This window comes from Arvicola amphibius, chromosome 8, assembly GCF_903992535.2.
Source record: "Arvicola amphibius chromosome 8, mArvAmp1.2, whole genome shotgun sequence".
Lineage (NCBI taxonomy): Eukaryota > Metazoa > Chordata > Mammalia > Rodentia > Cricetidae > Arvicola > Arvicola amphibius.
Window position 1 is genome coordinate 12,667,693 of NC_052054.1, and position 26,704 is coordinate 12,694,396.

The 26,704-nt window shown below is 38.3% G+C and overlaps 1 protein-coding gene across 6 annotated transcripts in view; it reads right to left on the reverse strand.

Annotated features, from left to right (window-relative positions):
- Positions 1-26,704, reverse strand: part of Scaf8 (SR-related CTD associated factor 8) — a 192,482-nt gene that overhangs the window by 134,263 nt on the left and 31,515 nt on the right. For 5 of the 6 annotated variants that reach the window (XR_005286507.1, XM_038338853.1, XM_038338855.2 and 2 more), the window contains 6 exons: positions 21,748-21,792; positions 12,941-13,102; positions 9,064-9,217; positions 7,701-7,831; positions 3,391-3,567; positions 1,483-1,562 (listed from right to left, as the gene is read on the reverse strand). Coding sequence is in view for 5 of the 6 variants with exons in the window: in XM_038338853.1 (XP_038194781.1) it covers positions 1,483-1,562; positions 3,391-3,567; positions 7,701-7,831; positions 9,064-9,217; positions 12,941-13,102; positions 21,748-21,792 (749 nt within the window). In the remaining variant the exon portion in view is untranslated. The remainder of the gene's footprint in view (positions 1-1,482; positions 1,563-3,390; positions 3,568-7,700; positions 7,832-9,063; positions 9,218-12,940; positions 13,103-21,747; positions 21,793-26,704) is intronic. The other variant, XM_038338854.2, reaches the window with a different exon arrangement.

Consider the following 26,704-nt stretch of genomic DNA (forward strand, 5'->3'; position numbering starts at 1 on the left):
ATAAAATACTAAGATCTAAAATGTAGTATTTTGGAGCATTAATACAGTGGAAGAGAAATATATTCAGTAATGTTTCAATAAACCCTAGAGGTGTTCTGTTACAGAACTGACACCACTGCCTCATGCTGCACACACGTGTGTGCTGTACATATAAATTAGTGACTTTTACTAGCTTACTGTATGAGAATCTCAAAACACTTCCAAAAAAGGTATAAGTATATAAACATTGTCAATTTTTAATAACTTGGGGTTTTTGGCAATAACTCATGTTTAACGATGAGACAGTAGGAAATGGTTTATCAATCAGTATGTACAAAATCCATAATTTTCACTCCCCATGAATTTTATAGAGTGTGCTCCCTTTAAGAAGTCATCATGGTATTAGGTATGCTAATAGTAACAGACAGTGCTAGACAAAAGAGAAAATACTATAACTATACTCTGGGAAAGTCACACCTGGGATACAGCTGGACTTCTAAGTGCCATGGGTAAGACACGAAAAAAAGAGGGCATCCCAAAAGGGGCAGGCAGAATGGTGACAGGTCTTGAAACAGTTGAAAAAAAGAGTATATCATCTGTAGCAAAAAAAACCTATGGGGAGAATAATATCTATTTTCAAATATTGTAGGGCCATGTCTTAAAACAATGGAGTCAATTTGTTTCCTTTCTTCAAAACACAAGGTTTGAGTTAGTGTCTAGAAATGAGGGAATTCAGTTCAACAAGACAGCAGGTGACAATAAGAGTCCCATGAGCTCTTTCCTCGGAAGGTGGGAAAGCATGGCCTCCACCGTCCAGACTACTAAGAGATTCTTAAATGCTTAGCTCCTTCATCTACAAGACCTTAAACAGCCCTCCCAACTCCATTAAAATACTACTTTTAAACTCTGTCAAGGAAAATCACTGTATAAAATGGATGTATTAGTATTTTATGTATATAAATACGCTCTGTTTGAATGAGGATTCCAAATGCTTCTGTCAGTCATCTCTCCCTCCTCTCACATTCTCCTATCGGTCTTTAGAAATCCCCCCACAAAACACAAGATTCTGTACAACATTTTAAATAAAAACACAAAATCCACTTTTTAAATAAATGAAACTCATAATTCCAATATAACTAATGCATTTGTCAGAAATTGTCATTCCTAGAAGTAGACTTCAGCAGAAGCATTGGTCCTCCTATTACAAATATTCTTACAACTAAGTTGCTTAAAGCCAACAGAGATATAAAAATATATCACAACTGTCTTAACAATGCTTATCAATTTTCCTTTAGGGAACTTTAATATATTCCAACTATTTGTAAAGATCCAAAGAGTTCTAATAACCTAGAGAGGTAACAAGACAGAAAGTCCACGACCCTTCATAATTTCATAATTTAAAGCCTGAAACAGCACCCCTACTGTTTAGACTATTAACACCCCACTGAGGATTGAGAACAAGAAAAAAGAAAATACAGCTCTAAAGAAAAATATAATTCTTACAGTTGAGGAGTAGGAATCTCCTTTTTGGATTCTTCACTGTGCTCAGAATCTTCCCCAAAGTCAAACCTGTCCATCAACTTCTATGGACGAGGGAAAGAGACAAATTAAAAAAATGCTTCCACATGTATACCACAAAATAACGGGAAGTAAGTGTTGTGAGCCATTTCACATTATGCCATATGCATGCTTTCAGAACACTGTAACATAAAGCAGGCCCTTACACATATTTATCCGTGCAATTTCACTCTCTCATTCACAAGTATAGTATGAAACTATTACTGCTATGATTCTTTTGAGAGAAATTTTCATATAGTCTCAGTATATTATTGTTTTTCTATTTTCACTAATTTACTTACTAAGCATTATCATAAGTATGTGTAGACAGACATTCATACAAAGTTTCAAGCTCCTCCAGAGGTGCAGAAATGACTGAGAACTTCAAGGACTACTTCATCATCATAGAGCAAAACCATTTTGACATAACCAGTAAAAATACTAAAAGTTTAGTTTTTCAAGATGGGGTTTCTTGGGTATATCCCTAGCTATCCTGGAATCTGTGCTGTAGACCAGGTTGGCCTCTTAACTCACAGATCTGCCTGCCTCTATGTCCCCAAGTGTTGGGATTAAAGGCATGTGCCACCATGCCCAGCCCACAAAACAATATTTAAAGAAAATGAAGGATTATATAACTTAAAAAAAAAATCTAGTGCCATAATCAATTGCTAACTAGTCCTAGTAAAAACTTGATGTTAAAATGTGGTTTACCTACTAAATTAAGAGTGATCGGCCAAACGGTTCATTATCCAAGAAATAAAATCATTACCCAAGAAATAGGTACTGATTTTCCTATAAAAATAAATAGCATACGTACATGTTGTAGAATGTAAGCGGAAATAACATCAAATGAGTCAGTTGCATTTGTTAATGCTGCAGAAAATTTGTTTAATGATGGGAAGATATATTGCATTCGTTTAACTCTATGAAGCTGTGTTACTTTGTCTAAAACACATTTTGGTTTAATAAAGAGCTGTGCAGGCAATATCTAGGTAGGAGAGAGAATAAGCAGGACTGGCAGGCAGAGAAAATAAGAGAGAAGAGGGAGGTGTAGCACAATTAATAAAAACCAAGAGACAGATAATGGGGTTCAACCTGAAGTTCAGAAAAGCAAAACATCTAGCCACTGGTTCTTACCTCTAAGCTTTACTTATTAAAATACAAATGAAATATCACTATAGGGAGGAATGAAAAAAGTAAAGAGGACACCAGGGGCCAGTCACCCAAACAGAAAAAAAGGAAATAAAAGATATATAGAAATAGAAGAAGAAAGAAGCCCAGAGACAAAGGTAGATGGGATAATTTAAGAACAGCTAGAAACAAGCCAAGCTAAGGCTGGGCATTCATAAGTAAGACTAAGTCTCCATGTGATTATCTCGGAGCAGGGTGGCAGGCCCGCAAAGATCAAAGAGAGAGGAAAAAAAGACACATTTGTATGTGCCTATGTGTACACACACACAGCACTTCCAAGATATACTTCTAACTGACAACCATGAAGAGGATAGCATACAAAAATTATTCATACAACAGCCTCAATTTTAAAAACACTATTTTTCAGTTAAACCTAAACAAAATATACAGTAATGTGAACTTACAGAAAACTTTTCTTTTGAGCTTACAAATATTGATTATTTTATCAAGTCAAATTATAGAACATAAACCACCAAAATCAGCACTTGGGAGGCTGAGGCAAACAGACTGTGTATTAGAAGCCAAAATGCGCTACACATAAAGGTGCTATCAAAAACACACACAACAAAAGTCTATGAAATTATAATTTACAAAGTAGACTTTAAATGATATGACATAAAGTTTACCAGTTCACATAAAAACATCAGTATTTTTAAAGACTACCTTGTTGAAAGAGACTCCCTGATCCAAGGGTGTAAGCGAGTTGGCCGCCGCAGCTGCAGCTGTAAGCTGCGCTGTAAGTGCCTGCAACTGAACCACAAGACCAGCATCCAAGGCCTGTAGGATGGAAGGCTGGGGCTTCTGCTGTTGGATCTGTAAGGTTTGTATTAGCTGCTGAAGCTGGAATGAAAAAAAAAAAATCATAATTTTTTTTGTGTATTGGGTCTTTATGAATGATAAACCTTTTTATCCAATAAATTTTATCATCCTACAGAGAAAGTGTTTTTAATATGTGACAGTGTGAATGAGAAATGCCCCCTATCTGCGCAAGTATTTGAACATATGTAGGCCCCCTGATGATGGTGCTGTTTGGGGAGGTTATCAACTTTTGGGTGGGGTAGAGTGTAGCTTGGCCAAAGAAGAAAACACAACACTGAGGATGGAAACAGATTCTGAGAACTTAGAGCTTTGCCACACTTCTAGTTCATATTCTCTGCTTGTGTTCACAGTTCAAGATGTGATCTCTGGGCTTCCTGTGTCACAAGATGTCACTGACCAGCTTTCTGTTGTAGTTGCCTGTTGACATGCTTCCCGAACCACTCCGGATTTTCTCCCTCTGGACATATAAGTCACAGTTAACTATTCCATAAGTCGCTTTTAATTATGGTATTTTAACATAAAGACATGAAAATATGCTTTGCTGGGACAATGGAGGCTGGACAGCTGGGGCTGAAAATTCAGTCACAAAGAATTCATCTGTGAAGTATTTCTTCATGGTCGGGGGGCTGAGGCTGCACAACAGGTGGCTGGTAGACAATCTGGCAAAGACTGTCTCCCACGTGGAGCTGGTCTTGAATGATTGAAGGAGTCACTAAAGAAGGTGAAAAGCATCACTATGGGAGTTAGAGATGTGTTAGCAATTAAGAGCACTAGCTGCTCTTCCAGAAGACCCAGGTTCAATTTCTGCCATGCATATGGTAGTTCACAACCATCCATAGCTCTAGTCCTAGGAACTGATCCCCCTTTCTAACCTAGGCAAGTGATTACTTGCCTAGAGTACTAGGCAAGGATGCGGTGCACAGATATTGAGGGAAAACTCCCATACACACAAAATAAAAATAAACAGATAAAGAGTGTCCCTGAAGAAGCCAAAAAAGACCATTGGCAAAGGTGCAGCCTCAGTTGCAGTGATGATCCCAGCATACTGGAGATGCCAGGACTGTGCGAAGTCCACCAGTGACAGAAGCGCATGTGAGGCAGAGCTGGTATGAGTCTTTGAGCCAAGCTGTGTGTCTGTGAATGGCAGAGACAGAGAAATGAAACTGCCTAACACTCTGGAGCCAGCCCTGATAATGATTCAGACACTGAGCGTTTTTTACACTGCTGGATATTGGCTTCAGTTTGACTGTGTACCGGTTCTTCATTCTTGGAATAAGAAAGTAAGCAAAGCATTATGGAAACTATAGAGCCCACAATGAAGAGAGTTGAGGATTTTAAGGACACTGGTTTCAAGGTGTTAAATTCTAAGACTGTGGGACTTTTAAAGCTGTAGTGTGTTTTATACTATGACTTAATGCAAGATTTGGTCAACCGACAAAGGAGGAGTTATGGATGGGTGTTTGTTATGTCAAAGTTAACAAGGGGTGGAATGTCATAGTTAGATTTTAGATGTCTGATGGGGAACCACTATTAGCCAATGACCTTTGAGAGGCTGGACAAGGTTGGGCATGGCTTTGGGTATCAAAAGAGACATGGGCCCACTGGCTCTCTCCTTCCCCACCCATAGCTTGCCACACCTAGATGTTGGATTCCATTGCTGTTCTCCTTTGTGAACTGAGTTCCCCTTTAGTAAAGAACCTCTTATTACACCCTATTTGAATCTAGTGTGGGATTACTTTATTCGTGCTTCCCCACATCCAACCGGGCACCACCACCCCAAACGCCCACCCTCGGCGGCTAAGCACCTTTCTCACCGAAACCCACTTGTATTTCCCCCCATCTGATGCATTCCCCTTCAGGTGTCAATCTGACACAAACAATGTCACTTGGGAAGAGGGAACCTCAACAGAAGAACTACCTCAGTCAGATTAATCTATGGCCATGTCTGTAGTAGCATTTTCTTAACTGCTAATTGAAGTAGGTCAACCCAGGTAACTGTGGGTATGTCATCCCTAGGCAACAGGATCTGGGATATATAAGGAAGGTAGCTGACCATGAGCAGGGAACTTCTGTGGTGTCTATAACTCCAGGTTGCTGCCTTGGGTTCCCTCAATGACAGACTGTCACTTGGAAGTATAAAATCAAAGAACCCTTATCCTCCCGAGTTGCTTCAGTGTTTACCACAGCACAAGAGCAGATGAAGTGGGTAGCACGTAAATCCTTGAAAAGCCTGGCCTGCTTCAGTAGAGTCATGAGTATTGCAGACGAAACAGTCACACTCTAACAACAGAACAAAGAACTCCTCATAGGCTAGATGCTTTAGCTAAGCTTCTCGTCCTCACTCAATTAATTCCAAAAGAGCTAAGCCCTGACCAGAACAACAGCTTTTCTATCAGATTTACTATCTAAGAACACATTTCCTGAAAAGAGAAGAAAAACCTATTCAACAGAGACTTAATAGAATGTGTCACGAATGATGAATAGAGCAGACAACAATTGCAGCAATATCTACTCCTGCTCTTCACACACCTTTAAGAAACAAAACAAAGCATGGGGCTGAAAAAGGTTCAGTGGTAGCACCTGCCACACTGTCAGAACTGAGGTTTGGTTCCCGGCACTCGTGTCAGGCAGGTCACAACCACCTGTAACCCCAGCTCCAGAGGATCCAATGCCCTCTTCTGGCCTCCACATATACACATAAATAAAATAAAATCTTCAAAACCACATAAAACGAACAAACAAACACTTAAGAGAGCTAGCTGGTGAGGTATCTCCCATGGGTAAGGGTGCTTGCTTTCAAGCCTGACGACATGGGTTTACTCAATTCCCAGGAACCACACGGTAAAAGCGAATTCATACAAGTTGGGGCCTCCACACACTTAGATGCATGCACACAAAACACTTATTATAATAATAAACTATGATTTTGTAAGGAGTCCTAGTGCAAACAATCCAGGTTGTAGGTAACCCTGTAATAGTCCTGTTGTTAACTAACGCTCTATTACAAAGCAAGGCACTGTAGTTGACAATGATTGTTTTATCACATCCAGGAAAGAGGATTTGACTTTTCACAACAAAAAGAATAAATAGCTGAGGTGGTAAATATGCCATTTACCCCAATTTAAACATTACAAATTTTATATATACATTGAATATCATATTACTGCTTAATAAACACAGACAATTACATTGTTAATAAAGCAAAAAAATAGGGGTTAGAGCGATGGCTCAATGGTGAAGAACACTGGTTGCTTCTCCAGAGGTCCTGAGTTTAATTCCCAGAACCATATAGTGACTCACAACCACATATAATGAAATCTGATGCCCTCTTCTGCCACGAAGGCATACATGCAAATTGAGCACTCATCTACATAAGCAAAGAAAAAAAATTAAAAAAAAAACAAAAACTCCACAGTATAGTTGTTACAATTTATAACTGTCAGTAAAGATTAGAAAAATGAAAATGGAAAAGCTGCTATTAGCAACTAGTATGAGGAGGGATAAATGCTATTCAAGATGGAATAAACAATCTCAGAATACCTTAAAACAGCAATATTAGGAAACAAACTGGAGTCATGCAATTATCGAAACAATATAATTAATACAGTACAAAAAAAAAAGCACGAACATGACCTTACCACTAAGGTCAACAATGGCATAAAAGACACACACTCTCTAAAGCACTTAGAATGAAGGAAGCAACACAGAAATAGGGCAAACAAGGCTGCCAACCCCTCCTTTACACAACTGTACTGTACTGTTCCTCTGACAGCTCCATTTCCCCCACGAGCACTGTTAAAATCAACACAGCAGCAACTTTTTCTACTTCATATTCTACTGGCTCCTACTACAATGACAACAGGAAGCACCCAGGTTTATCAGTGGGACAGCAATTGGTACCTATCAATGGTTGGCACAAGGTATGTGCTACCTCAGTATTCTGATACAGGAAGAATTTACTTCATGGCAAATATTAATGACAAGATGATGTTCATGATTGATCAAGGAATGAAAACTACAAGGGTAACTCTGCAGTTACAAGTGCAGAGTTCCACTGGTAAAAGGGAAGGACAACAAAATAAAGGGGTATGTTATGAAGCTACACATTAGGAAGATGATGCATTCTGAACCTTCTTGATAACAGGACTGCTCACCTGCTGACCTTGAGGACTTTGTAAGATCTGAGCAACAGCTGCCAATGTGTCCGTGTTTGTTATCTGAGATACCCATGGATCAGGTAAGCCTTGAACCACATTGGCTGGAGTAACAGGTGTCACAGGGGTTCCTTTTGGAAACGACATAATACACACACCCAAAAATTAAGTAAATACTTGAAAAGGTGGAAAGATTTACTTAGTTAATATAAAATATAATCAAATAGTTTATTTTCGTTTCATTGCCTCAATCTTGAAAACCACATAAAGCCTTTATGTGATTGGGCAGTTTTATAAACAGGAAGGAAACATCCACTCTACCCCCATGGGATCTGCTCAAACTTGTCTTAAACAAACCAAGCTACTACTGTACTGAAGCCTGTCATCAAAGATTTACAACAGAAAATTCTTGTAATTTTTATTTATTTATTTAATTTTGGTTTTCAGAGAAAGGGCTTCTGTTTGTAGCCTTGGCTATCCTGGAACTCCATCTGTAGACCAGGCTGGCCTTGAACACAGAGATCCACCTGCCTCTGTATCTGAGTGATAGGATTAAAGGGGTGCAGCACCAGGGACCCCTGAAAAAATTCTTTAACAGGAGGAAACAACAAGCCTACAATCTTCAAACCTACAATCTCTGCTGATAAAAACTGTGAGTTTGTATAACATAAAACAATGTTTAGCTGAAAAGTCATTTATACATATAAAGCTGTTCATAGACATGTGTACAACAAAAACTATATACCAAAAAATTAACAAATGTTGGGTTCAGAGTAAAACTGAAAATAACATTTAAGTGCTCCAAGAAGATTAAAGTTTTTGAGATAATTGGGCTTTATTAAGCAATACTTTGGGTCTTCTTAAAAATTATATCCCCCATATTTCCTGTAAACATCAAGTTAAGTTATACACAAGTTTAAGGAGTTACAAACAACCTAAATCAGGAGAACCTTCCCTGAGAACTGGAGATGTGGCTCAGTGGAAGTGCTGGGCCTATACAGGGCCCTGCATTCAATCCCTGGGAGTGCAAAACAAAACAAAAACGAACTATAATCAACAGTTTCCAAAATGTATGGTTTTGGTGACTGAAGAACAAGAAAATCAATTTTCAAAATTTCCTAATTTTAGATTAACAGCAAAACTAATTTCATTTCATGATCTCAAAGAGATATGCCTGCCTCTATCTCCACCTCCGTCTGACTAAAAGCACCTGCCACCACACTAAGCCTTCAAGTCACTTTCTTTGATTTTCTAATGATGAACAAATCACTCTAAACTGCTACCTTGTCATTTTACACATGATTGGCGGGATAATGAGTACGACCTGAGTCTCAGACACCAAGTATGCACTACAGATACATACCTGGAGTATTGCTCATGGCTGCAGTGGTGCTGGCCAAAACAGGGGTGACAACTGGAGGAGGAATTCCTGCTGCCATATCCAGAAGAGGCTGGATAATCTCACTCTTAAAAACATTATTCTTCTGCCATAAGTTTAATACTCTCACTATTTTACTCTACAAGAATGAAGAAAAGTGACAGTGAATTTTTTGCTTTCAAAACATTTGCACAACTCAGTTCACACAGATTAATTGAGCACACGATGTAAAAGAAATTAAAATATTTCTATGGTAAATTCCTTCTCAAAAATTGTTTCAACTACTCTGTTATATTCAACGTTTTCTGCTTTCAAATCTTAGCACACTCATTTCATATAGATTATTCAGGCATACAATGGAAAGAGAAATTAAAATACTTCTATGGTACATTCCAACCTGAAACTGTTTTTAACCATTCTGCATTTCCTAACTGTAGGCAATAAGGGGAGCTACTTCTGATAGCTACACAAGATAAATGAAAGCTATACTTAGCTTAAGCAGAATTGACAACTAGGATCTGTTTTCCCTGTCTGTCAATTCACAGGAGATTGATAACACAGTTCTAACAGTACTGCCCTAAAACTCCTCTTAACATGGGTCCAGGATTAAAAGAAGTTACTAGGCCTGAACAACAAGCACTTTATTCATCATCTACCCTGCCCAAAGAACTCTGAGGGAGAGGGAGAGGCAGACTCTATCTCAACATCCTATGTACAAATACATAAAGGTGAATTCAACCCTGACTCATACAATGCTTACCTTCTGAACTAGCAAGTAAATTCAGGACAAAGTCCTCATCTAATGTGACTCTTAACAAATTTCATTTTATAAGCTCTTTAAATAATTTTAGAGAGGACATTTCTCCACTTAAAAAATGTAGCTCAGCACCTGTGTTCAGCATGTCTCCTTGACCAAAAGAAAAGGGACAATTCACCACACTCCATTCCTGCCTAAGAACCTTGCCATAAATGTACTTCCAACCAACAGCAATAACGTTCCTATGCACTGCATGAAGCACAGCCTTCCTCTGTCCTTTTGCCACTGTTCCAACCTACTCTCTCCCTAGAAGAATAAAGTCAAGACCGCACTAGCATTATTATTCAATTTAGCTGTTAGGGTAAGAATTATGTTCTATATCAATAATGCTCTACATTATTTGGATGACTTAGAATAATCTGAGTCCTTTATTATTCTGGAAAAATAAATAAAATATGCACCTTCTCCATCATTTATTTGTCTCTTTCTGAGAGGCCCCTGGACTGCAGCTGTGCATTCAATTCATTCACTCAGAGACTGTCCAACCCACTCTAACAGGTGTGCCGTGCAGTGTTTCCACCTCACACTGCTCTGGGTTTCCCAAGTATTTAGGTAAGTCCCACTGTGGGGGAGGGCCACACAATCATGTCATATTTAAGCAGAGTCTATAAAATTCATGACCCATGTGCTTGACACTTCTCATTCACCCTAGTCCTAGGCCAACAGTGTCGATAAATTTTACAAACATTTACACCCTCAGTTTCATCATTTACAAAATGAGACTGTAACAGATTTTTCTTGTTCTATTCCGGAACTGTGACTGTAACCACAGATTCAGCTACTAGCATGTGCAGATCTTAGCCACAAGCCCTTACAGGGCAAAGTTATCGGATGTTATCAGTCACGGCTCTACTTCAACTAACTTGGAATTCTCACCTTTCTCCAACAGAGTTCATATAAAAGCCTATGTTAGTTCTCATAGTTTACTGATTCAATTGTTGTGTTGTTCAGTGAATTACAAACTTCAAAAGACTGGGTTACACAGATCTCTGTCATACTCTGGGGATCACAGAGATTCCTACTTAAGAGTCTTCTTGGATGAAGGACTGGTTACAGATCCTGGAAGTTTCAGGTCTGCAAGCAGAAGAACATGCCCAACAAAGAAGGATGTTCCAAGTGTTTTACTGTACTTTTTTTTTTTACCTTAAAGGCTTTCTACTATTAAAAAAAATAAACATCAGTTACACCCACTTCTTGAGTAACAGTTGCCTGAACCTATACTAAGACTAGTAAAAGCTACTCCCTTAATGTCGGCACAGAATGAGCTGGCTCACAACTACTCAATATGAAGGTTCTATGACCAAGAACCAGCAGTTACTATTCCAGGGCTATTTGTTACACTAACAAAAAAACAAAAACCAAAAACCAACTTTAAGTGGGCATGTTAGCGCATGCCTATAATCTCAGCATGCGGGAGGCAGCGGCAGGCAGATCTCCATGAGGTCGAGGCCAGCCTGGTCTGGAAAGAGAGTTCCAGGACAGCCAGAACTGTTACACAGAGAATGTCTCTGGGGGAGAAAAGAAAGAAAAGGGAAAAAGATTACATCAGAGGCTACTGTTAAGCACTGAAAAAGAAAAGAACAGTTAAATAGAATTTTAGAGAGAGGAAGAGAGGGAGAGAAAGAGAAAGAGAGAAAGAGAGAGAGAATAACAAATGGCTTGTAGCCTTCTGATTCAACTCCTGCCTCTGCATGGAAAGGGTACTCTCAGAAAGTACTTCACATTCTTTGGGCTTACGTGAACATTTCTCAATGTCTGATGCCCATCTTCTTCAAAATAACAATCCAACAACATCTATGTGTGTGTCTATTAATCTCCATTATTACTGAGATTACAGATTCATGTAATATTTCCTCGAATGGTTTTTAAAATACCTTATCCATAAAGACTATCCTGAAGACACATTAGTCATGAGGCCTACAAAATCAAGACTGATTTGAGCACTGTAATTGTCAGAAATTCAAGTTCAAATTGGTATGATTTCTAAGTAAGTTTTTATAACTTACTATTTCAAATTAATTATTTTACATGGGATTCTACTTTAAGAACTCATTAAGATGGGAGACTGAAAATCTGAAACATTCTTTAGGAATACTAGCTAGGCTTACCATAATACCAAAATTACTAAAACAAAATACATGAACTTCTAGGAATTATATCCAAGAATATTTACAAAGAATATGCTATAGTAAATTCATCCCCACAATAGCGATTTTTAAAATTCAAGATATAATGGCAATTAAAAAAATAAAACTATCCAATCTTGTAAACTTTAGATTTAAGATCCTTATTTTTAACAATCCTCACCCATTCTCCTCTTTTTAATGCATTTGTCTGAGAGGGAGGGAGGGAGGAAGGGAGGGAGGGACAGAGACAGACATCAGAAGAGGGTGCTGAATCTTTATATTGGTCTGATAGAGAAGTAAATACTCTTAATAGCGGAGCCATCTCCAGTCCTGCTCACCTACTCATGACCTTTTCCTATTTAAAAACAGAAAAAGACATATCACTTCCAAACCAGCATTCAAAAACTTTCTAGCAATTTTAGAAGGGATATGAAGGAAACATTTCCCTTGTATTCTTGGCTCTGGATTCTTTACCTGCTAATTACAGACACACATACTAAGATTTGAGTATTTCTCTTCAGCGCTCACAAAACTGTAATAAAAAAAAACTTTAATATGTACTCGTCTATGAACTGCTTGGCAGATCCATGCTCTACAAAACTGAAATAATAAACACCAACTCAAATACCCACAATCCTCAACTGATTGTATGCATGACTAAATGTCTAATGTAATTTCAAAATACTTCTGCAGGCAATTTCTTTTACAGAAGTTGCTTCACTAAATTAAAAAGTAGCAAAAGCAACTACATCTTTCTACTCTATAAATGTTCTAAGAGTGAAAAGGAGTGTGGCTGTAACAGTAATTATATATTAAAACTCAGAATAACTAAGAGTGAATGACAACACAAGATCATATAATAATATAAAAACTATAAGAAAAAGAGAGCCACGTCTCCTTTAACAAAGTAATACCGTACCTTGTCATCCCCAGGGCAACGATATAAATTCTGGAAAGTGCTAATGATGTTATTACTAAATCTGGGTGCAAACACATCCTTTTCTTGGCCAAACTGATGCCGGGATTGTCGCACAATGGAGTCAATAACATATAGTCCAGGTACCTTGTATTCTGGTTTACACTGATGAGAAAAGAGTGGGGTAGGGAAGGAAACAAAAAGGTAAAACTCTTGATAGAAAAACATTATAAACCCTATTCAAATAAAAACACTGTTCATGCCTTCGTGAATAAGCAGACTATGCCTAGTTCTTATCATCCGTCTCTGGAATGGCATCTTAAAGAACAGAATCTAGTTTGGCTAGTCAATGCATTCAGGTCAACTGTCACTCAAATTCCAAACTAGCATTGATTAACTGACTAAAAGCAACCTGATAAACAAGACATTATTATAAAAAAATTTAATAATCTTGAAAAGCTAGAACAATGAAAACAAAATAAGGAAAAGGTTAGAGAATGCTCTGCAAGCATGCACTAGACTCCACCTCAACATAACACTTCTGTATCAGTAAACGAACAAATGACAGTTGTAGCATGCCAAATATATCCAGGCCAAAGTTTAAAACTATCATCTATAAAGGAGTCATGACACTGCCACCATAAAAATTCTGAGGAAAATTGCCAACACTGAAACATGCAAGTATTTTCATACTATTCCACTGGGTCACTAACCTTCACCTTACTTGTCTAATTTATTTTGTGAACTACAAGATTCTCTACTTCTTAGTATAGGGTTTCCAAGCTTATGTACTTAGAATCAAGCTTTCCACTCTAAAGCAAGACCCTTAAGAAAACTTGGCTTTCTCTTTCTATTTACACTATTTGCTTGCACATATGAATGTGCACCACATACGTACCAGGTACCTGCAAAAGTAAAAAGACAACAACAGATCTCCTGGAAGTTATAAATAGCTGTGAGCTGCCATCAAGGTGCTGGAAATAAAATCCAGGTCCTCTGCAAGAGCAACTTCTCTCAACCACTGAGCCATCTCTCCAGCTCCAAGAAAACTTGCACGTCCATACATGCAGGCCAAAGTCTAACACAGGCATCTGTAGCTGTTGTCAGTCGGAGTTGTCTGACAAAGAACCCTTTGGGCAAGTTTAGCACCATTGTTTGCAACACATAAACACATCCACTCAATAATTTCATTCAAACTTGCACTTCTACATTCATGTATGAAAAGTAACCATAAAGAAAAAAAAACTAGACTGGGAAAAACACAAGTGACTGAATCTGCAAATAACTGAATGACACTGCCAATGGCTATCCCAGGATACTGTCAAGGTGACACCATGTGGATAATCTGTTTTATCTGAAAAGTTGGTCTATGAACTGCTGATTTTAGTGTTTCTAATAGCAAGATCCATAATTTTTGGACTGCATGACAAATATAAAATCTACACTAAGCTTAGTGGGTAAGAGCATTTGGGATTTATCCATGAAGCTTTGAATTCAAATCCCTAGCATCTACAAAACACAGTTGGGTGTGGCAGCATGCACATGTGCTCCGCCACTCCAGCAAAGACTATGGGAAGTTACTAATCCTCCTCCTCTTCACTGAGAGGACCTGGGTCACACCAGTAAGATGCAAGAGATGCTGCACTAGGGAGATACCTCAGTTGAAAAAGTGCTTCCACACAAGAATGAATACCTTAGTTCAACCCCCAGCATCTATAATCCTAGCAGGAGAGAGACGGAAACAAGCAGACTCCTTGGACTCACTAGGCAGAAGCTGGCCTAACCAGCAAGTCCCAGGCCCCAGTGACAGACCCACTGATAAAACAAGGTGGATGGCTCAAGAGAAATGGTACTTCAAGTTGGCCTCTGGTCTCCATATACATGAACACATGTGTGTGCACAAACACATAATCCCAGCAGAAATAGGGAGAGGAAGGGCAAGAGATGAAAGGTGACCAATCTTTACTAATGTGAAGTGTCACTGAAAGATAATGGGAGAAGATACCTGACATTAAAAACCTCCAAGAGCCGGGTGGTAGTGGCGCACGCCTTTAATCCCAGCACTCGGGAGGCAGAGGTAGGTGGATCTCTGTGAGTTCGAAGCCAGTCTGGTCTACAAGAGCTAGTTCCAGGACAGCCTCTAAAAAGCTACAGAGAAACACTGTCTCGAAAACAAACAAACAAAAACAAAAAACCTCCAAGCATTCTAGGGGGCAGGGATGGTAGGTACATGCCTTTAATCCCAGCACTCAGGAGGCAGAAAGAGGCTGGAAGTGAACTCCAAGCCAGCCAGAACTACAGTGAGACCCTAAGAGACACCATCATGCCCAACACCGCACAGAAACAATCCTAGTGATTGCTAGGGGAGGAGATGCACTTCTTCAGTGTTGAACCCATTAGTCCACATCCCCTTAAATAACCCTCACCCATTCTCCCACATGTAACTATAATGAAACCCAACAAGTCACCAAAAGAGGAAGAGGCATAAGCCTGATGACCTGAGCTTGATGGCTGGGGCCAACATGGTAGGAGACAATGGAGTCCCCTAAGCTGTCCTTTGGTCTCCCTCCACACATGCATTATAGATGAGTGCTCACCTCCAATAATTGTAAAGAAAGTAGGACGTGTTAGAAAGAGAAGGGTATCAGGAAGAGTGGGGGAGGGGCAATAGACAGTAACCTAGGGATCAGAGTACATTATGTGTGAAAATACCGTCCATTTCATGTGTAACTAATACATGTTAATGAAAACTCAAAAAAATAGATTTTAGGAATTTGTTTATGTGGTACAGCAAGCACTGTGTCACACACTCCTGTAAATGAAAACGTGGGTGGTGTGATTAACCTTGATTGACAACTTCAGGAGACTGAGACCCACCATGAAAACAGAATTCTCTGATCACATCTCTGAGGGAGTTTCTAGATTAAGTTGAGGTGGGAAGAACACCCCTATATGTGAGCAACATGGTCCTAAGTAGTTCCAGACTAAATAAAAAGGAGAGCAGAGTGCCAGCATTCCTCTCTCTCTGAAACCAACTGTTTCAGGTTCCTGCCTCCCGCCTCCCAGCATAGTGGACTGCAAGCTTAAACTGTTGCCTCCCTAAGATGCTGTCTGTCAGATTTGTGATGGCACTTGCTACACCCTATCCACACACATGACTAATAATCAAGGCTGTTCCTACTGATACGGCTCTAAAACCCTTCCTTGCAGATAAGAACACTGGTTTCAAAAACGGTGCAAGGTATCAGAATAACAACAAAACTGTTTTCCTGGGGATTTTTTTTAACCTTATTTTGTTTTTCTCTTTTTTATTAGTAGAGTATATGAAATGTTTCCATAATCTTGTTAAGATGAATGCAAACCTGGAAAGCCTGCTTCTGCTACAAATGAGCAATCCTGTCTTTACTGGGTATACACACAGACAGAACTACATACACACACCTCTAACATCTGTGCTATAAAATCTGAATTTGGAACATTAGCTTTGCTGTTAATTTTGGAAATTTACCATGCTGAGTTAACATGGTACACAAATTAATAGTTTATTTTAAAAACATTAAACAAAATTTTCCTCACCTATATAGAAATAACACACTATATTAAATATAAAGAGTATTTATTGTGTGTTTGGTTACATAAACTAATATGTAAATAATTAAAAACAGAAGTCACATTTCTTATAACATCAAAAAAGGAAAAAACAAAGTCTGACTCTGGTCATATGGGAAAACAAAAAGCAAGTGATTAAGAAGAGGTAGCTAGCTGGCTTTAGTTTGGTTGCAAGAAATGAGCAACAATTAAACAAGGCTTGTCCTTACAAAAACACAGCCGTGTACAAAAAATGTCTTTTCTGTATATGTGCATATGTACTTCATAATAAAAAGTAAAATTCTGGGCAAAAGCATCTCATACTCAAGAAGGGCAAGTTGTATCTAAAATATAAGCTCAAGTAGTGTGGCATTTAGAACTTACTTAAAATACCCTACAGCAAAGAAATGTTAGTTAAAAGTACATATGGACAAGAAGCCTCTGGAAGCAAACTCCTATTACCTGTACCTGAATGCCCAAGTCCTTGTGTACACACCTTAGGGTAAACAGTATATACACAATCAAAATCCATCTTCACTAAGACTATATGCTACAAAATGAAAATGCACAGAGTCTGGATTATGTATACTATTGCTTTCTTTGAATTTTCTGACTGTTAATGAGCTAACTGCAGAGAGACATTTGACTTAGGGGCTACTAAGCTAAATCAACATAGAGGTATCTTGACTTCAAAATTTGGGTCTAAGGATATGCTGCTTTGAAAGAGGTTCTGCTTTTGTTTCCACAAAGAGGAGAAGCTATGGATTCCTTCCAGGCTAATATGGTTTGAACAAGTAAGGCCCCCTGAGAAGTCTCTGATGGGAGCAATGGCCCAGGTGATCTAACATCCAGAACAGCTTCAAGGCAACTGGCTGAGACAATGCAGCCTCACAGACTACTATAGACAAGATTTAATTATAATCCTAAATTTTCTCAGGGTCCTCATAAGATTACCAGTGCCCCCAATCAGTCCTAAAAGGTATATAAAAAGCAACAACATTATGCCCTAGTTCCCAAAATATTGCTTATCATTATTTACATGGGGGTTGGTTATAAATGGTTAATGATCACAGTTAATCTCTTTCTAAAAAAGGGGGGATATGATATAGAAATGATAAAAAAGATAGATCATTAAGTCTACTTTAATCCAAAAACCCTGTTAATCTCAAAATACTTCACATTGATATGGATTCTGGATACAAATTTAAGGTCAATTTTGCTACACTATATGAATATTTCTACTCTTGCTTAAGGTATTACATTATGCCGCTCATTTAAAAATATAATGTATAGTTAAGAAATACTAATTAAAAATGGGTGGTTGTGGCGTACACCTTTAATCTCAGCAGAGGCAGGCAGATCTATGTGTGTTTGAGGCCAGACTGGTCTATAAGAGCTAGTTCTAGGACAGGCTCCAAAAGCTACAGAGAAATCCTGTCTCAGAAAACAAAAGAGAGGGGGGAGGGAGAGAAAGAAAAAAATACAAATTAACAGTCACCTATAATAGTCAAACTATTAGGCATAATAAGTTATATATATGCAGAGATATATTTTAGATGGATAAGTAATCATCAAACACTTCAAAGACCTACAGAATATAGCATTTAAAATGTTTTAAGAAGTTAGACTTTTCTTGACAGTGAGAGACTCCTGGTTCCTGGCAATACCAATTACTTCAAGAAGATGATGGGCATTGAAGAAGCTCCTTATGGAGTTTGCTTTCACTGTGGAAAGGCTAGCCATTTGGCCAAGAAACTTCTCTTGCCTAGACAGCTTGACAAAATGCTATATAAACTGAACATGCAGTACCCATAGGAAAATGATGGTTGAACTTGCCAAAACAAGGTGGGACATTCCTTCAGGGTTCCTGCTTCATGAAAGAGTCTGCCAGACATTCTGTAGGACATGGAGAAAATAACTGCCAAATTTTGCCAAAATAGGTAGGACAGTCCTTCAAATTTCCTGCTTCATTGAGCAATTTGCCAGATACTCTAGGCCTATAGGCTGAAGATGGAGGGCCCAATGTTACAGATAAACTTTGGGTGACTGTCCAGGCAGCCAGATATCTCTGTCACTTCTAGAGTTTTGGAAGTTGCTTACAATGGACTTCCTGTTTACTTAGGTAATATTATATCCTTCTGGGATCTTTGGTGGAGCTTATAATTAGTTCTCCTTAGTTTTGATAAAAGAAAAACATGAAACTTTAGGCTGACAAAGATAGGATAGATGATAGACTACTGTCTTTAATTTTGTTATATACAAATAGACTAAATATTTTAACTGTAATCCTTGCTTGATTAACAGTTTTGTTATATGTAATTTACTATTTTAAAGTTAAAATCTTCCTTTCTGATTAGACAGAAAAAAGGAAAAAAGGAAATGATGTGGGATATCTCTCTGCATGCTATGACTATGTTTTATGACCCTTAGTTAATAAAGAAGCTGATTAGGCCAACAGCCAGGCAGAATGGAGCCAGGCAGGAAATCCAAGCAGAAAGACAGAGAGAAAGAAGGTGGAGTCAGAGAAGGGGAAGCAAGATGTGAGGTACCAAGACAAGTGGCAAAATAGAAAATAATAGAAATGGGTTAATTTACATTGTAAGAGCTAGTTAATAATAAGCCTAAGATAACAGACAAAACAGTTTGTAATTAATATTAAGCCTCAGAGTAGTTACTCAGGAACTGGCAGGTGGGAAAGAATCTTCTAATTACACACATGAATCTACAAATACTCTGAAATTAAAATTTTAACTGAAAATAAGCAAAATCAATTTAACCATTACACAATTCATCCTTTAGTCTTTAATTAAACAGGGATAGGGACAAAGTAATTCATACTTCCTCAGACTGGCTTCTTCACATGGACTATGGAACAGCCTTCTCTAGGCCTTTCCAAAATTCTTAAGTATCTTACTTGACCAAACACATTTCTACCCCAAATCCCATCATCAAAAACCCTTCATCTTCCTGAAACCTGAAATGGACTTCATTTCAACCAGGAAATGAGACCCCAGGCTCCTCACCAAATTCATTCCAGCAACACTCCCCATACATTTCCTGTATTGTCAAATGTAAGGGTAATGGCTTCAATTTTAGACCTTGTAAAAGATTCTTAAAAGATTTACACTGGTGGAAAAGATTAGTCACTAACACTACGCTTTACAGTTTGATTTTCTTTAAAAGTTACTTATCTTGATCTAAACGCCTTAATCCCAAAATATGATTAACCAATATTTTATGTGAAAAATATTTTAAAAGGAGGGAAAGGAGGCTGAGAGATGGTTCACTGCTGAAAGAGCACACACCGCTCTTCCAGAGGACCTGGGTTCGATTCCCAGCACCTATCTGACAGCTCACAATTGTCTACAGCTGTTGTTCGAGAAAATTTGTTGTCTTCTTCTGCCCACCATGGCACACACACTTACATACATGCAAGGAAAACACCCATACATATAAAAATAATAAATAAATAAATAAATAAATAAATAAATAAATAATTTTAATTTTTATTTCTTGGTTTAGTGAGACATGGTCTCTACACAGCCCTGGCTGTCCTAGAACTCACAGAGATTCTCCTGCCTCTGTCTCCTAAATGATGGGATTAAAGACATGCACCACCAACCCTGCCTAAATTAATCTTTGTTAAAAGAGAGTCGGAATGAAAAACAGGTTAGATAAATTATTCAAGACAACCAAGTTTAGAGACCCAGTAGTTGTACTTTGATCCCTTCACCTAGTACATAAAACCCTTGCTAAATGTTAATGCCAAGTAAGTCTTAAGTTCTAAGATGTAAGTCTTAAATACACATGCCAGAAACCATCATCAACAGAATGTTGATCATAAGTAAGAGTATAAGAACAATGACCTAGTCATCTAGAATATTAATACAGACTGTAAGTGTGCTGGACAGTTTTATGTCAACTTGGCACAAGTTAAAGTCATCTGAGAGGAGGGAGCCTCAATTAAGAAAATGCCTCCATAAGTCCAAGCTATGAGCCAGCTTGTAAAGCATTTTCTGAATTATTCATTGATGGGGGAGGGTCCAGCTAATTGTGTGTGGGGTCAACCCTGGACTGGTGGTCTTAGGTTCTATAAGAAAGCAGGCTGAGCAAGCCATGAAGAGCAAGGCAGTAAGGAGCACCCCTTCATGGCCTCTGCATCAGCTCCTGCTTCCAGGATCCTGTCCAGGTTGAATTCCTACCTTGGCTTCCCTCAACTAACTATAAAATATATAAATTGCTTTTGGTCATGGCATTTCATCAGAGCAACAATAACCCTAACTAAGACAGTATGAAAGACAGCTATTTTCAACTTTATCTGCCTTATTTCCCCTAGATAAGATCTACAAAATAAGATGTAGCACTGTTTAATACATTAATGGATCAGACGAAGTGAATGAAGGGAACAAAGATGGATGGGAGATAATATTTTAACCCATATTTTACATAGATACAGAGTTACTTTTTAAGCATACAGTTTAAAATGACTAGTGAGAATCTCCTCAAGGCCACACACAACATATATTTGTAACATTTGAAAAATCAATCATAGTAACTGTTTCCAAGAAAGAAACTGAGCAGAAACACCTGCCTACAGGCTACCATTTTTTCAGACTTATCAACTAGCACTTTCATTTCTCAATTAAAACCAAAACAACTGGAGCCTTTTTGTCTTGAGAAAGAATGTGACACAGTCCAGATGGGCATCTTCTGGCTAAGACCAACCATGAAGCTAGGTAGTGTCCGGACACTATGAAGCTATGTGCCTGCACAATCCTATCTGACAAAGTGCTGGAGACGGAATGCAGAGGCACTGGTATGCTAGGCCAGCGCCTCATCCTCACAATTACATCTGCAACACTTGGGAGCTTCTTTTTAACAGTCCATCAAAACTTAAACTCAAGCATTTGACTTAAAGGAGAACATAAGGGGTCAGAGAATGGCTCAGAGGTTAAGAGCACTTGCTGCTCTTGTAGAGGGTCTGGATTCAGTTCTCTGCACAAAAATGGTCATTCACAAGCATCTCTAACTCCAGTTCTAGGGGACCCAGCACACCCTTGGTATAAATACATAAATGGAGGTAAAACACTCATACAAAACATTAAAAGTATTCTTTAAAGTTAAATTACATGCTTAAAAAAACAAATAAAAAATGAAAACACAAGCATCAATATAAAACTACAGCACATTTAGCCTAGGTAGTAAAGAGCACATGTACTTACCTTCTGAATGAATTTCTCAACACTTTGTACCACGTGTTTATAGAACTGTAAGAAAAAAGAAAACGTGATTCCACATGTCTAAAGGGCTCCAAATGTCCATTAAAATAATAAATTTAGACAAAACGTTTGTGATTCGCATCATTCACCTTTATGGAAAACTAGCCATTATATTTAATTCTTTAAGTAATTCTTTGAAGCACATATGAATGAATTTATGTAAAGAATATTATAAAACTTTTAACATCTTTATAAAAGCACACTTTGACAAAGTGTACTGATAGCAAAATATTGTACACTGACAAATGTTTTTTTCCAGAGAGGAAAATATAACAATGTCCTACAGTATCATTTTAATACCTAAATCAAGGACAATACTAGAAAAAGAAAGTAACTCTACCAGCAGTACATTAATAAATGTTTCAACCTCAGGCAGAGAAGTAATGTATAAATGCTAATAAATCATATAAAATGGAATGATCCACTATCAATAGTGAGAACACTTAGATTAATGTACATTCAACATTCAACATAGACCTGAATGTAAGTAAAATAGAAATTATAGACAATACAATTTTAATATGTCAATGGTAATGCCACTATTAGAACATTTGTTTTAAAGAACTTGAATTATACTTCCATTCTCATAACTTCTGCCCCTTTCTGTGAGACATAAGAACTAAAGCTTTAACACTGGAATGGATACATGGGTTGACTATAAGCATATTAGCACAAAAGCATTTTATCCAAATGAAATTCATACATGTTACCAACGTACTGTGGTTTGGTTTTCTTAAAAAAAAAAAATGTAGGGTCTGGAGAGAAGGCTCAGGAGTTTGGTTGCCCTTCAAGAGAACCAGGGTTCAATCCCAGCACCTACAACACAGCTCACACTGCCTGTAACTCCAGTTCCAGGGCTTCTAACACCTCATACAAACACACATGCAGGCAAAACACCAGTGAACATAAAATAAAAATAAATTTAATAAAGTGGAGGGAGGGAGGAAGGGGGGAAGAAGGAAGGAAGGAAATGTTGATGTTCTTAGGAGATTTATATACGCATATATAGGAATCTTTTGGGGGGATTCAAGACAGGGGTCCTCTGTGTAGCTTTGGAGCCTATACTGGAACTTACTCTGTAGACCAGGCTGGACTTGAACTCACTGAGATCCACCTCCCTTCTGGCACCCAAGTGCTGAAATTAAAGGTGTGTACCACCACTGGCTGGAGGGACCATTATTATTGGGATCATTATTATTAATGATATCTGAAACTATCAAATAAATCAACCAGGAGAGAGAGAGAGAGAGAGAGAGAGAGAGAGAGAGAGAGAGAGAGAGAGAGAGAGAGAGAGAGAGAGAGAGAGAGAGAATGGTGTGTGTGTGTGTAAATGCCCTTAATTTTGATCTTAGCCAAAGGCTATAAAGTGATATCCAAGAAGAAATCAAGCAGATGCGGTAAAAGGTTACTGATAGATCCAAGAAAACATAGTGCTTGTCACAATATACTACAACTTTTTTCAAAACTAGATTAAAGGCAGTAATAATCCAAAAACTGCAGTATACTGTAAAAAACTGAGTTACTCTCAATTGACAGAAAGCCCAATTCAAAACCTACAAACTATACTCTTCTGACATCTGAAAACAGAAAATACTAGAACCTATACTAACATCAACAAGTACTGTTTAAATTTTATAAAACATACCAATTCTAATTTTCTATACTAGTACTGATATTAACATACATGTTTGTATATGCTCAGAACCAAGATCCAAAGAATCAGATCACACTAAAGACAGTGCAAACTAAAAGAGAATAAGGTTATGCTAAATTAGGCCTATCAATGTTCATCATCATCATCATCATCATCATCATCATCATCATCATCATAATTTCCCTTCAGAATTCTCAGGCTTATGTGGGCTTGTTACCATCTTATCTTTAATTTTTTTAAACATGAAACACAAGATTTTTAACTATGATGGGATGATACTACTTTCTACAATCTATTTCTAAAATTCAAGTACCTTATACACATGAAGCCCAGTTATTTTCCATAATGATTCAGTTTCAAATACATAAAGAATCACTAAGAGAAAACAAGTACACTAATTTTTATTTACAAATCTTTTACCAACTTATAATATATAAGATTCTGCACTCAGTGCAACTAATGCAGTATCAGGACACCTACTCCACGACACGGCCAAAGCCACACTATCACCTAAGAACAATACAGAAAATGCTAGTTTCAAAATATAAAAGACTGTTTCTTAGACAAGTGGTGGTAGCACACATCTCTGATTCCAGCACTTGGCAGGCTGACGTAAAAGGAGCTCTAAGAGTTCGAGGCCAGCCAGGACTACAAAGCAAGTTCCAGGACTGCCAGAGCTGTTACACAGAGAAACACTATCTTGAAAACAAAACAAAACAAAAACAACAACAACAACAAAAACCAGACTGTTTTCAAGGATTTTTTTTTTAGAGGCTTATTTTATTTTCTTTGTATGAATGTTTCCCCTACATGTATGTATGTGAACCAGGTGTATGTTCAATGGTCTTGGAGGGTAGAGGGTGGCACTGAACCTTCTAGAACTGGAGATGGCTGTAAGCCAGTTGTGAGACATGGTGTGGATGCTGGAAAGTGAACTCAGGTCCTCTCTAAAACCAGTTCACTCTTCTAACCACTGAGTTTCTCTCAAGATGGAAGAATCTTTTCAAACTGTGTTTTTATGTAAATGCGGGGTTTTTTTGCAGGTGGCAAATTTTCTTTCCACACCTGAATATACATCAATACCATGAAGCCAAAGTAAATACGTAAAATCTACAAAATGTATTCTTTTAAAATACTAGAGAGGGGTTGGGAGGAATGTTCAATAGGTAAAGGCTTGTTCTACAAGCCTGAGGGCCTGAGTTCGGATCTTAAGCACCCATATAAAAAGCAAAAAATGATGTGCTTGCCTGTAATTCCATTGCTGGGGAAGTGGAGACAGGAAGATTCCTGGGTCTTACCAGTTAACCAGCTACCCTTATCAGTCAGCTATAGATTCAGTAAGAAACTACTATTCTCTGTCAGCTTGATACAAGATAATCATCAGCTAGGAAAGAATCTCAATTAAGGAAATACCTCTGTAAATTCAACCTAAAGGCAAACTTGTAGGGCATTTCCTTTAATGACTGATATGGGAGAGTCCAGTCCATTATGGCTAGTGCTAACCCAGGCAGGTGGTCCTGAATGGTATAAAGAAAACAAAACAAAACAAACAAACAAAAAAAAACCCGGCTGAGCAAGCCATGAGTAGCAAGCCATGAACAGCCGCACTCCTCCATGCCTTCTGCTTCAGCTCCTGACCTGGGTCCCTGACTTCCCTCAGTAACAGACTGTGACCTGAGAGTTGTGAGCTGAAATAAACCCTTTCTTCCCCAATTTGCTTTTGGTGATGGTGCTTTATTAAAGCAACATAAATCCTACCACAACCCATTCAAGACAGGATGACAAAGAACCTAGATCCTTCAGGCATGGGTCACACCTCCAGGAAAAGAAGCAAGACCTGCTGAGGTGACTGCTGAGGGTGGAACAGAAACAGACTGGGTAGAAGAGGAAGGTCACTAGAACTAAAAGGACAGCTGTAACTGACAGGAGTGCACCTACCTGTCCTAGTTTGCTAAGAACATGTTTGTGCACACACACACACAGATATTAAGCACATATTTATGTTTTCTTTATTCTATTTATTATGTAATGCACTATAGATTGAGCTAACAGCTGAAATACTAAGCACACCTCAAGAGACAGTGCCTCCTATTCTAAAACATATACTGCACTTGCAGTTTTATGTGGGAGATCGAGGTGGAATTATAACCTGGTCATTGTTTTCATATGAAATTTAAGCAAGAGGGTGTGTGACTGTGTCAATTGACAAAGGATGGTTTAATCTTGGTTGTCAACTTGACTACTGGAATCAACTAAAGCCCAAGTTTGAGGGCACATCTACGAGGAATTTTCTTAATCAAATCATTTGAGGTGGTAAAACCCATATAAAAAGACCATGGAAGAAGGAAGCTTTGGCTTTTTTCCTACTTGTCCTCATTCTTACTGGCAAGTTCATCGATCCTGGTGCTGAGGGAATTCATTAGTGTTAAAATCTACTCCTTTGGGATTCCAGCAGCACTCTAGGAACCTTCCAACACGAGCTCTAGACTGGGTTACTCCTTTGGGATTCCAGCAGCACTCTAGGAACCTTCCAACACAAGCTCTAGACTGGGTTACTGAGCCATCCAGTCTCATGGACTGAACAGAGCTACCTGACCTTTCTGTCATAAGACAGTCATTATTGGACTACCCAGACCACAGCCTGTAAGCCTTTCTAGTAAAAGCTCTTTCTTTTTTTTAATATTTATTTTTTTATTATGTATACAATATTCTGTCTTGTGTGTATGCCTGCAGGCCAGAAGAGGGCACCAGACCCCATTACAGATGGTTGTGAGCCACCATGTGGTTGCTGGGAATTGAACTCAGGACCTTTGGAAGAGCAGGCAATGCTCTTAACCTCTGAGCCATCTCTCCAGCCCTAGTAAAAGCTCTTTCAATAAATAAATAGACTCTCCTGTTTCTCTAGGGAGCACTGTATTGACACAGTATTTCTAGTCACTGTGACAAATATCCTGGAAGCAACTCAACCCAGTTCCAGGAATAGAAGCTCGAGATACTTCAGTCACACTGCATCCACAGTTAAGAAGCAGGGAGGACAAGGGACATGGATCAGTGGCTAAAAGGACTTTCCAAGCAAACTCAAGGACATGAGTTCAATCCTCACCTCCTTGGAGAAGGGAAAGCTATCCCCTGAACGTCACACATGGCCACAGCATGTAAGTGCCCACATTCACAAGCACACCCCACACAGAGTAACAAAAGTTAAAATTTAAAGGAGCAGCAAAAGCAACAAATATGAATGCCTGC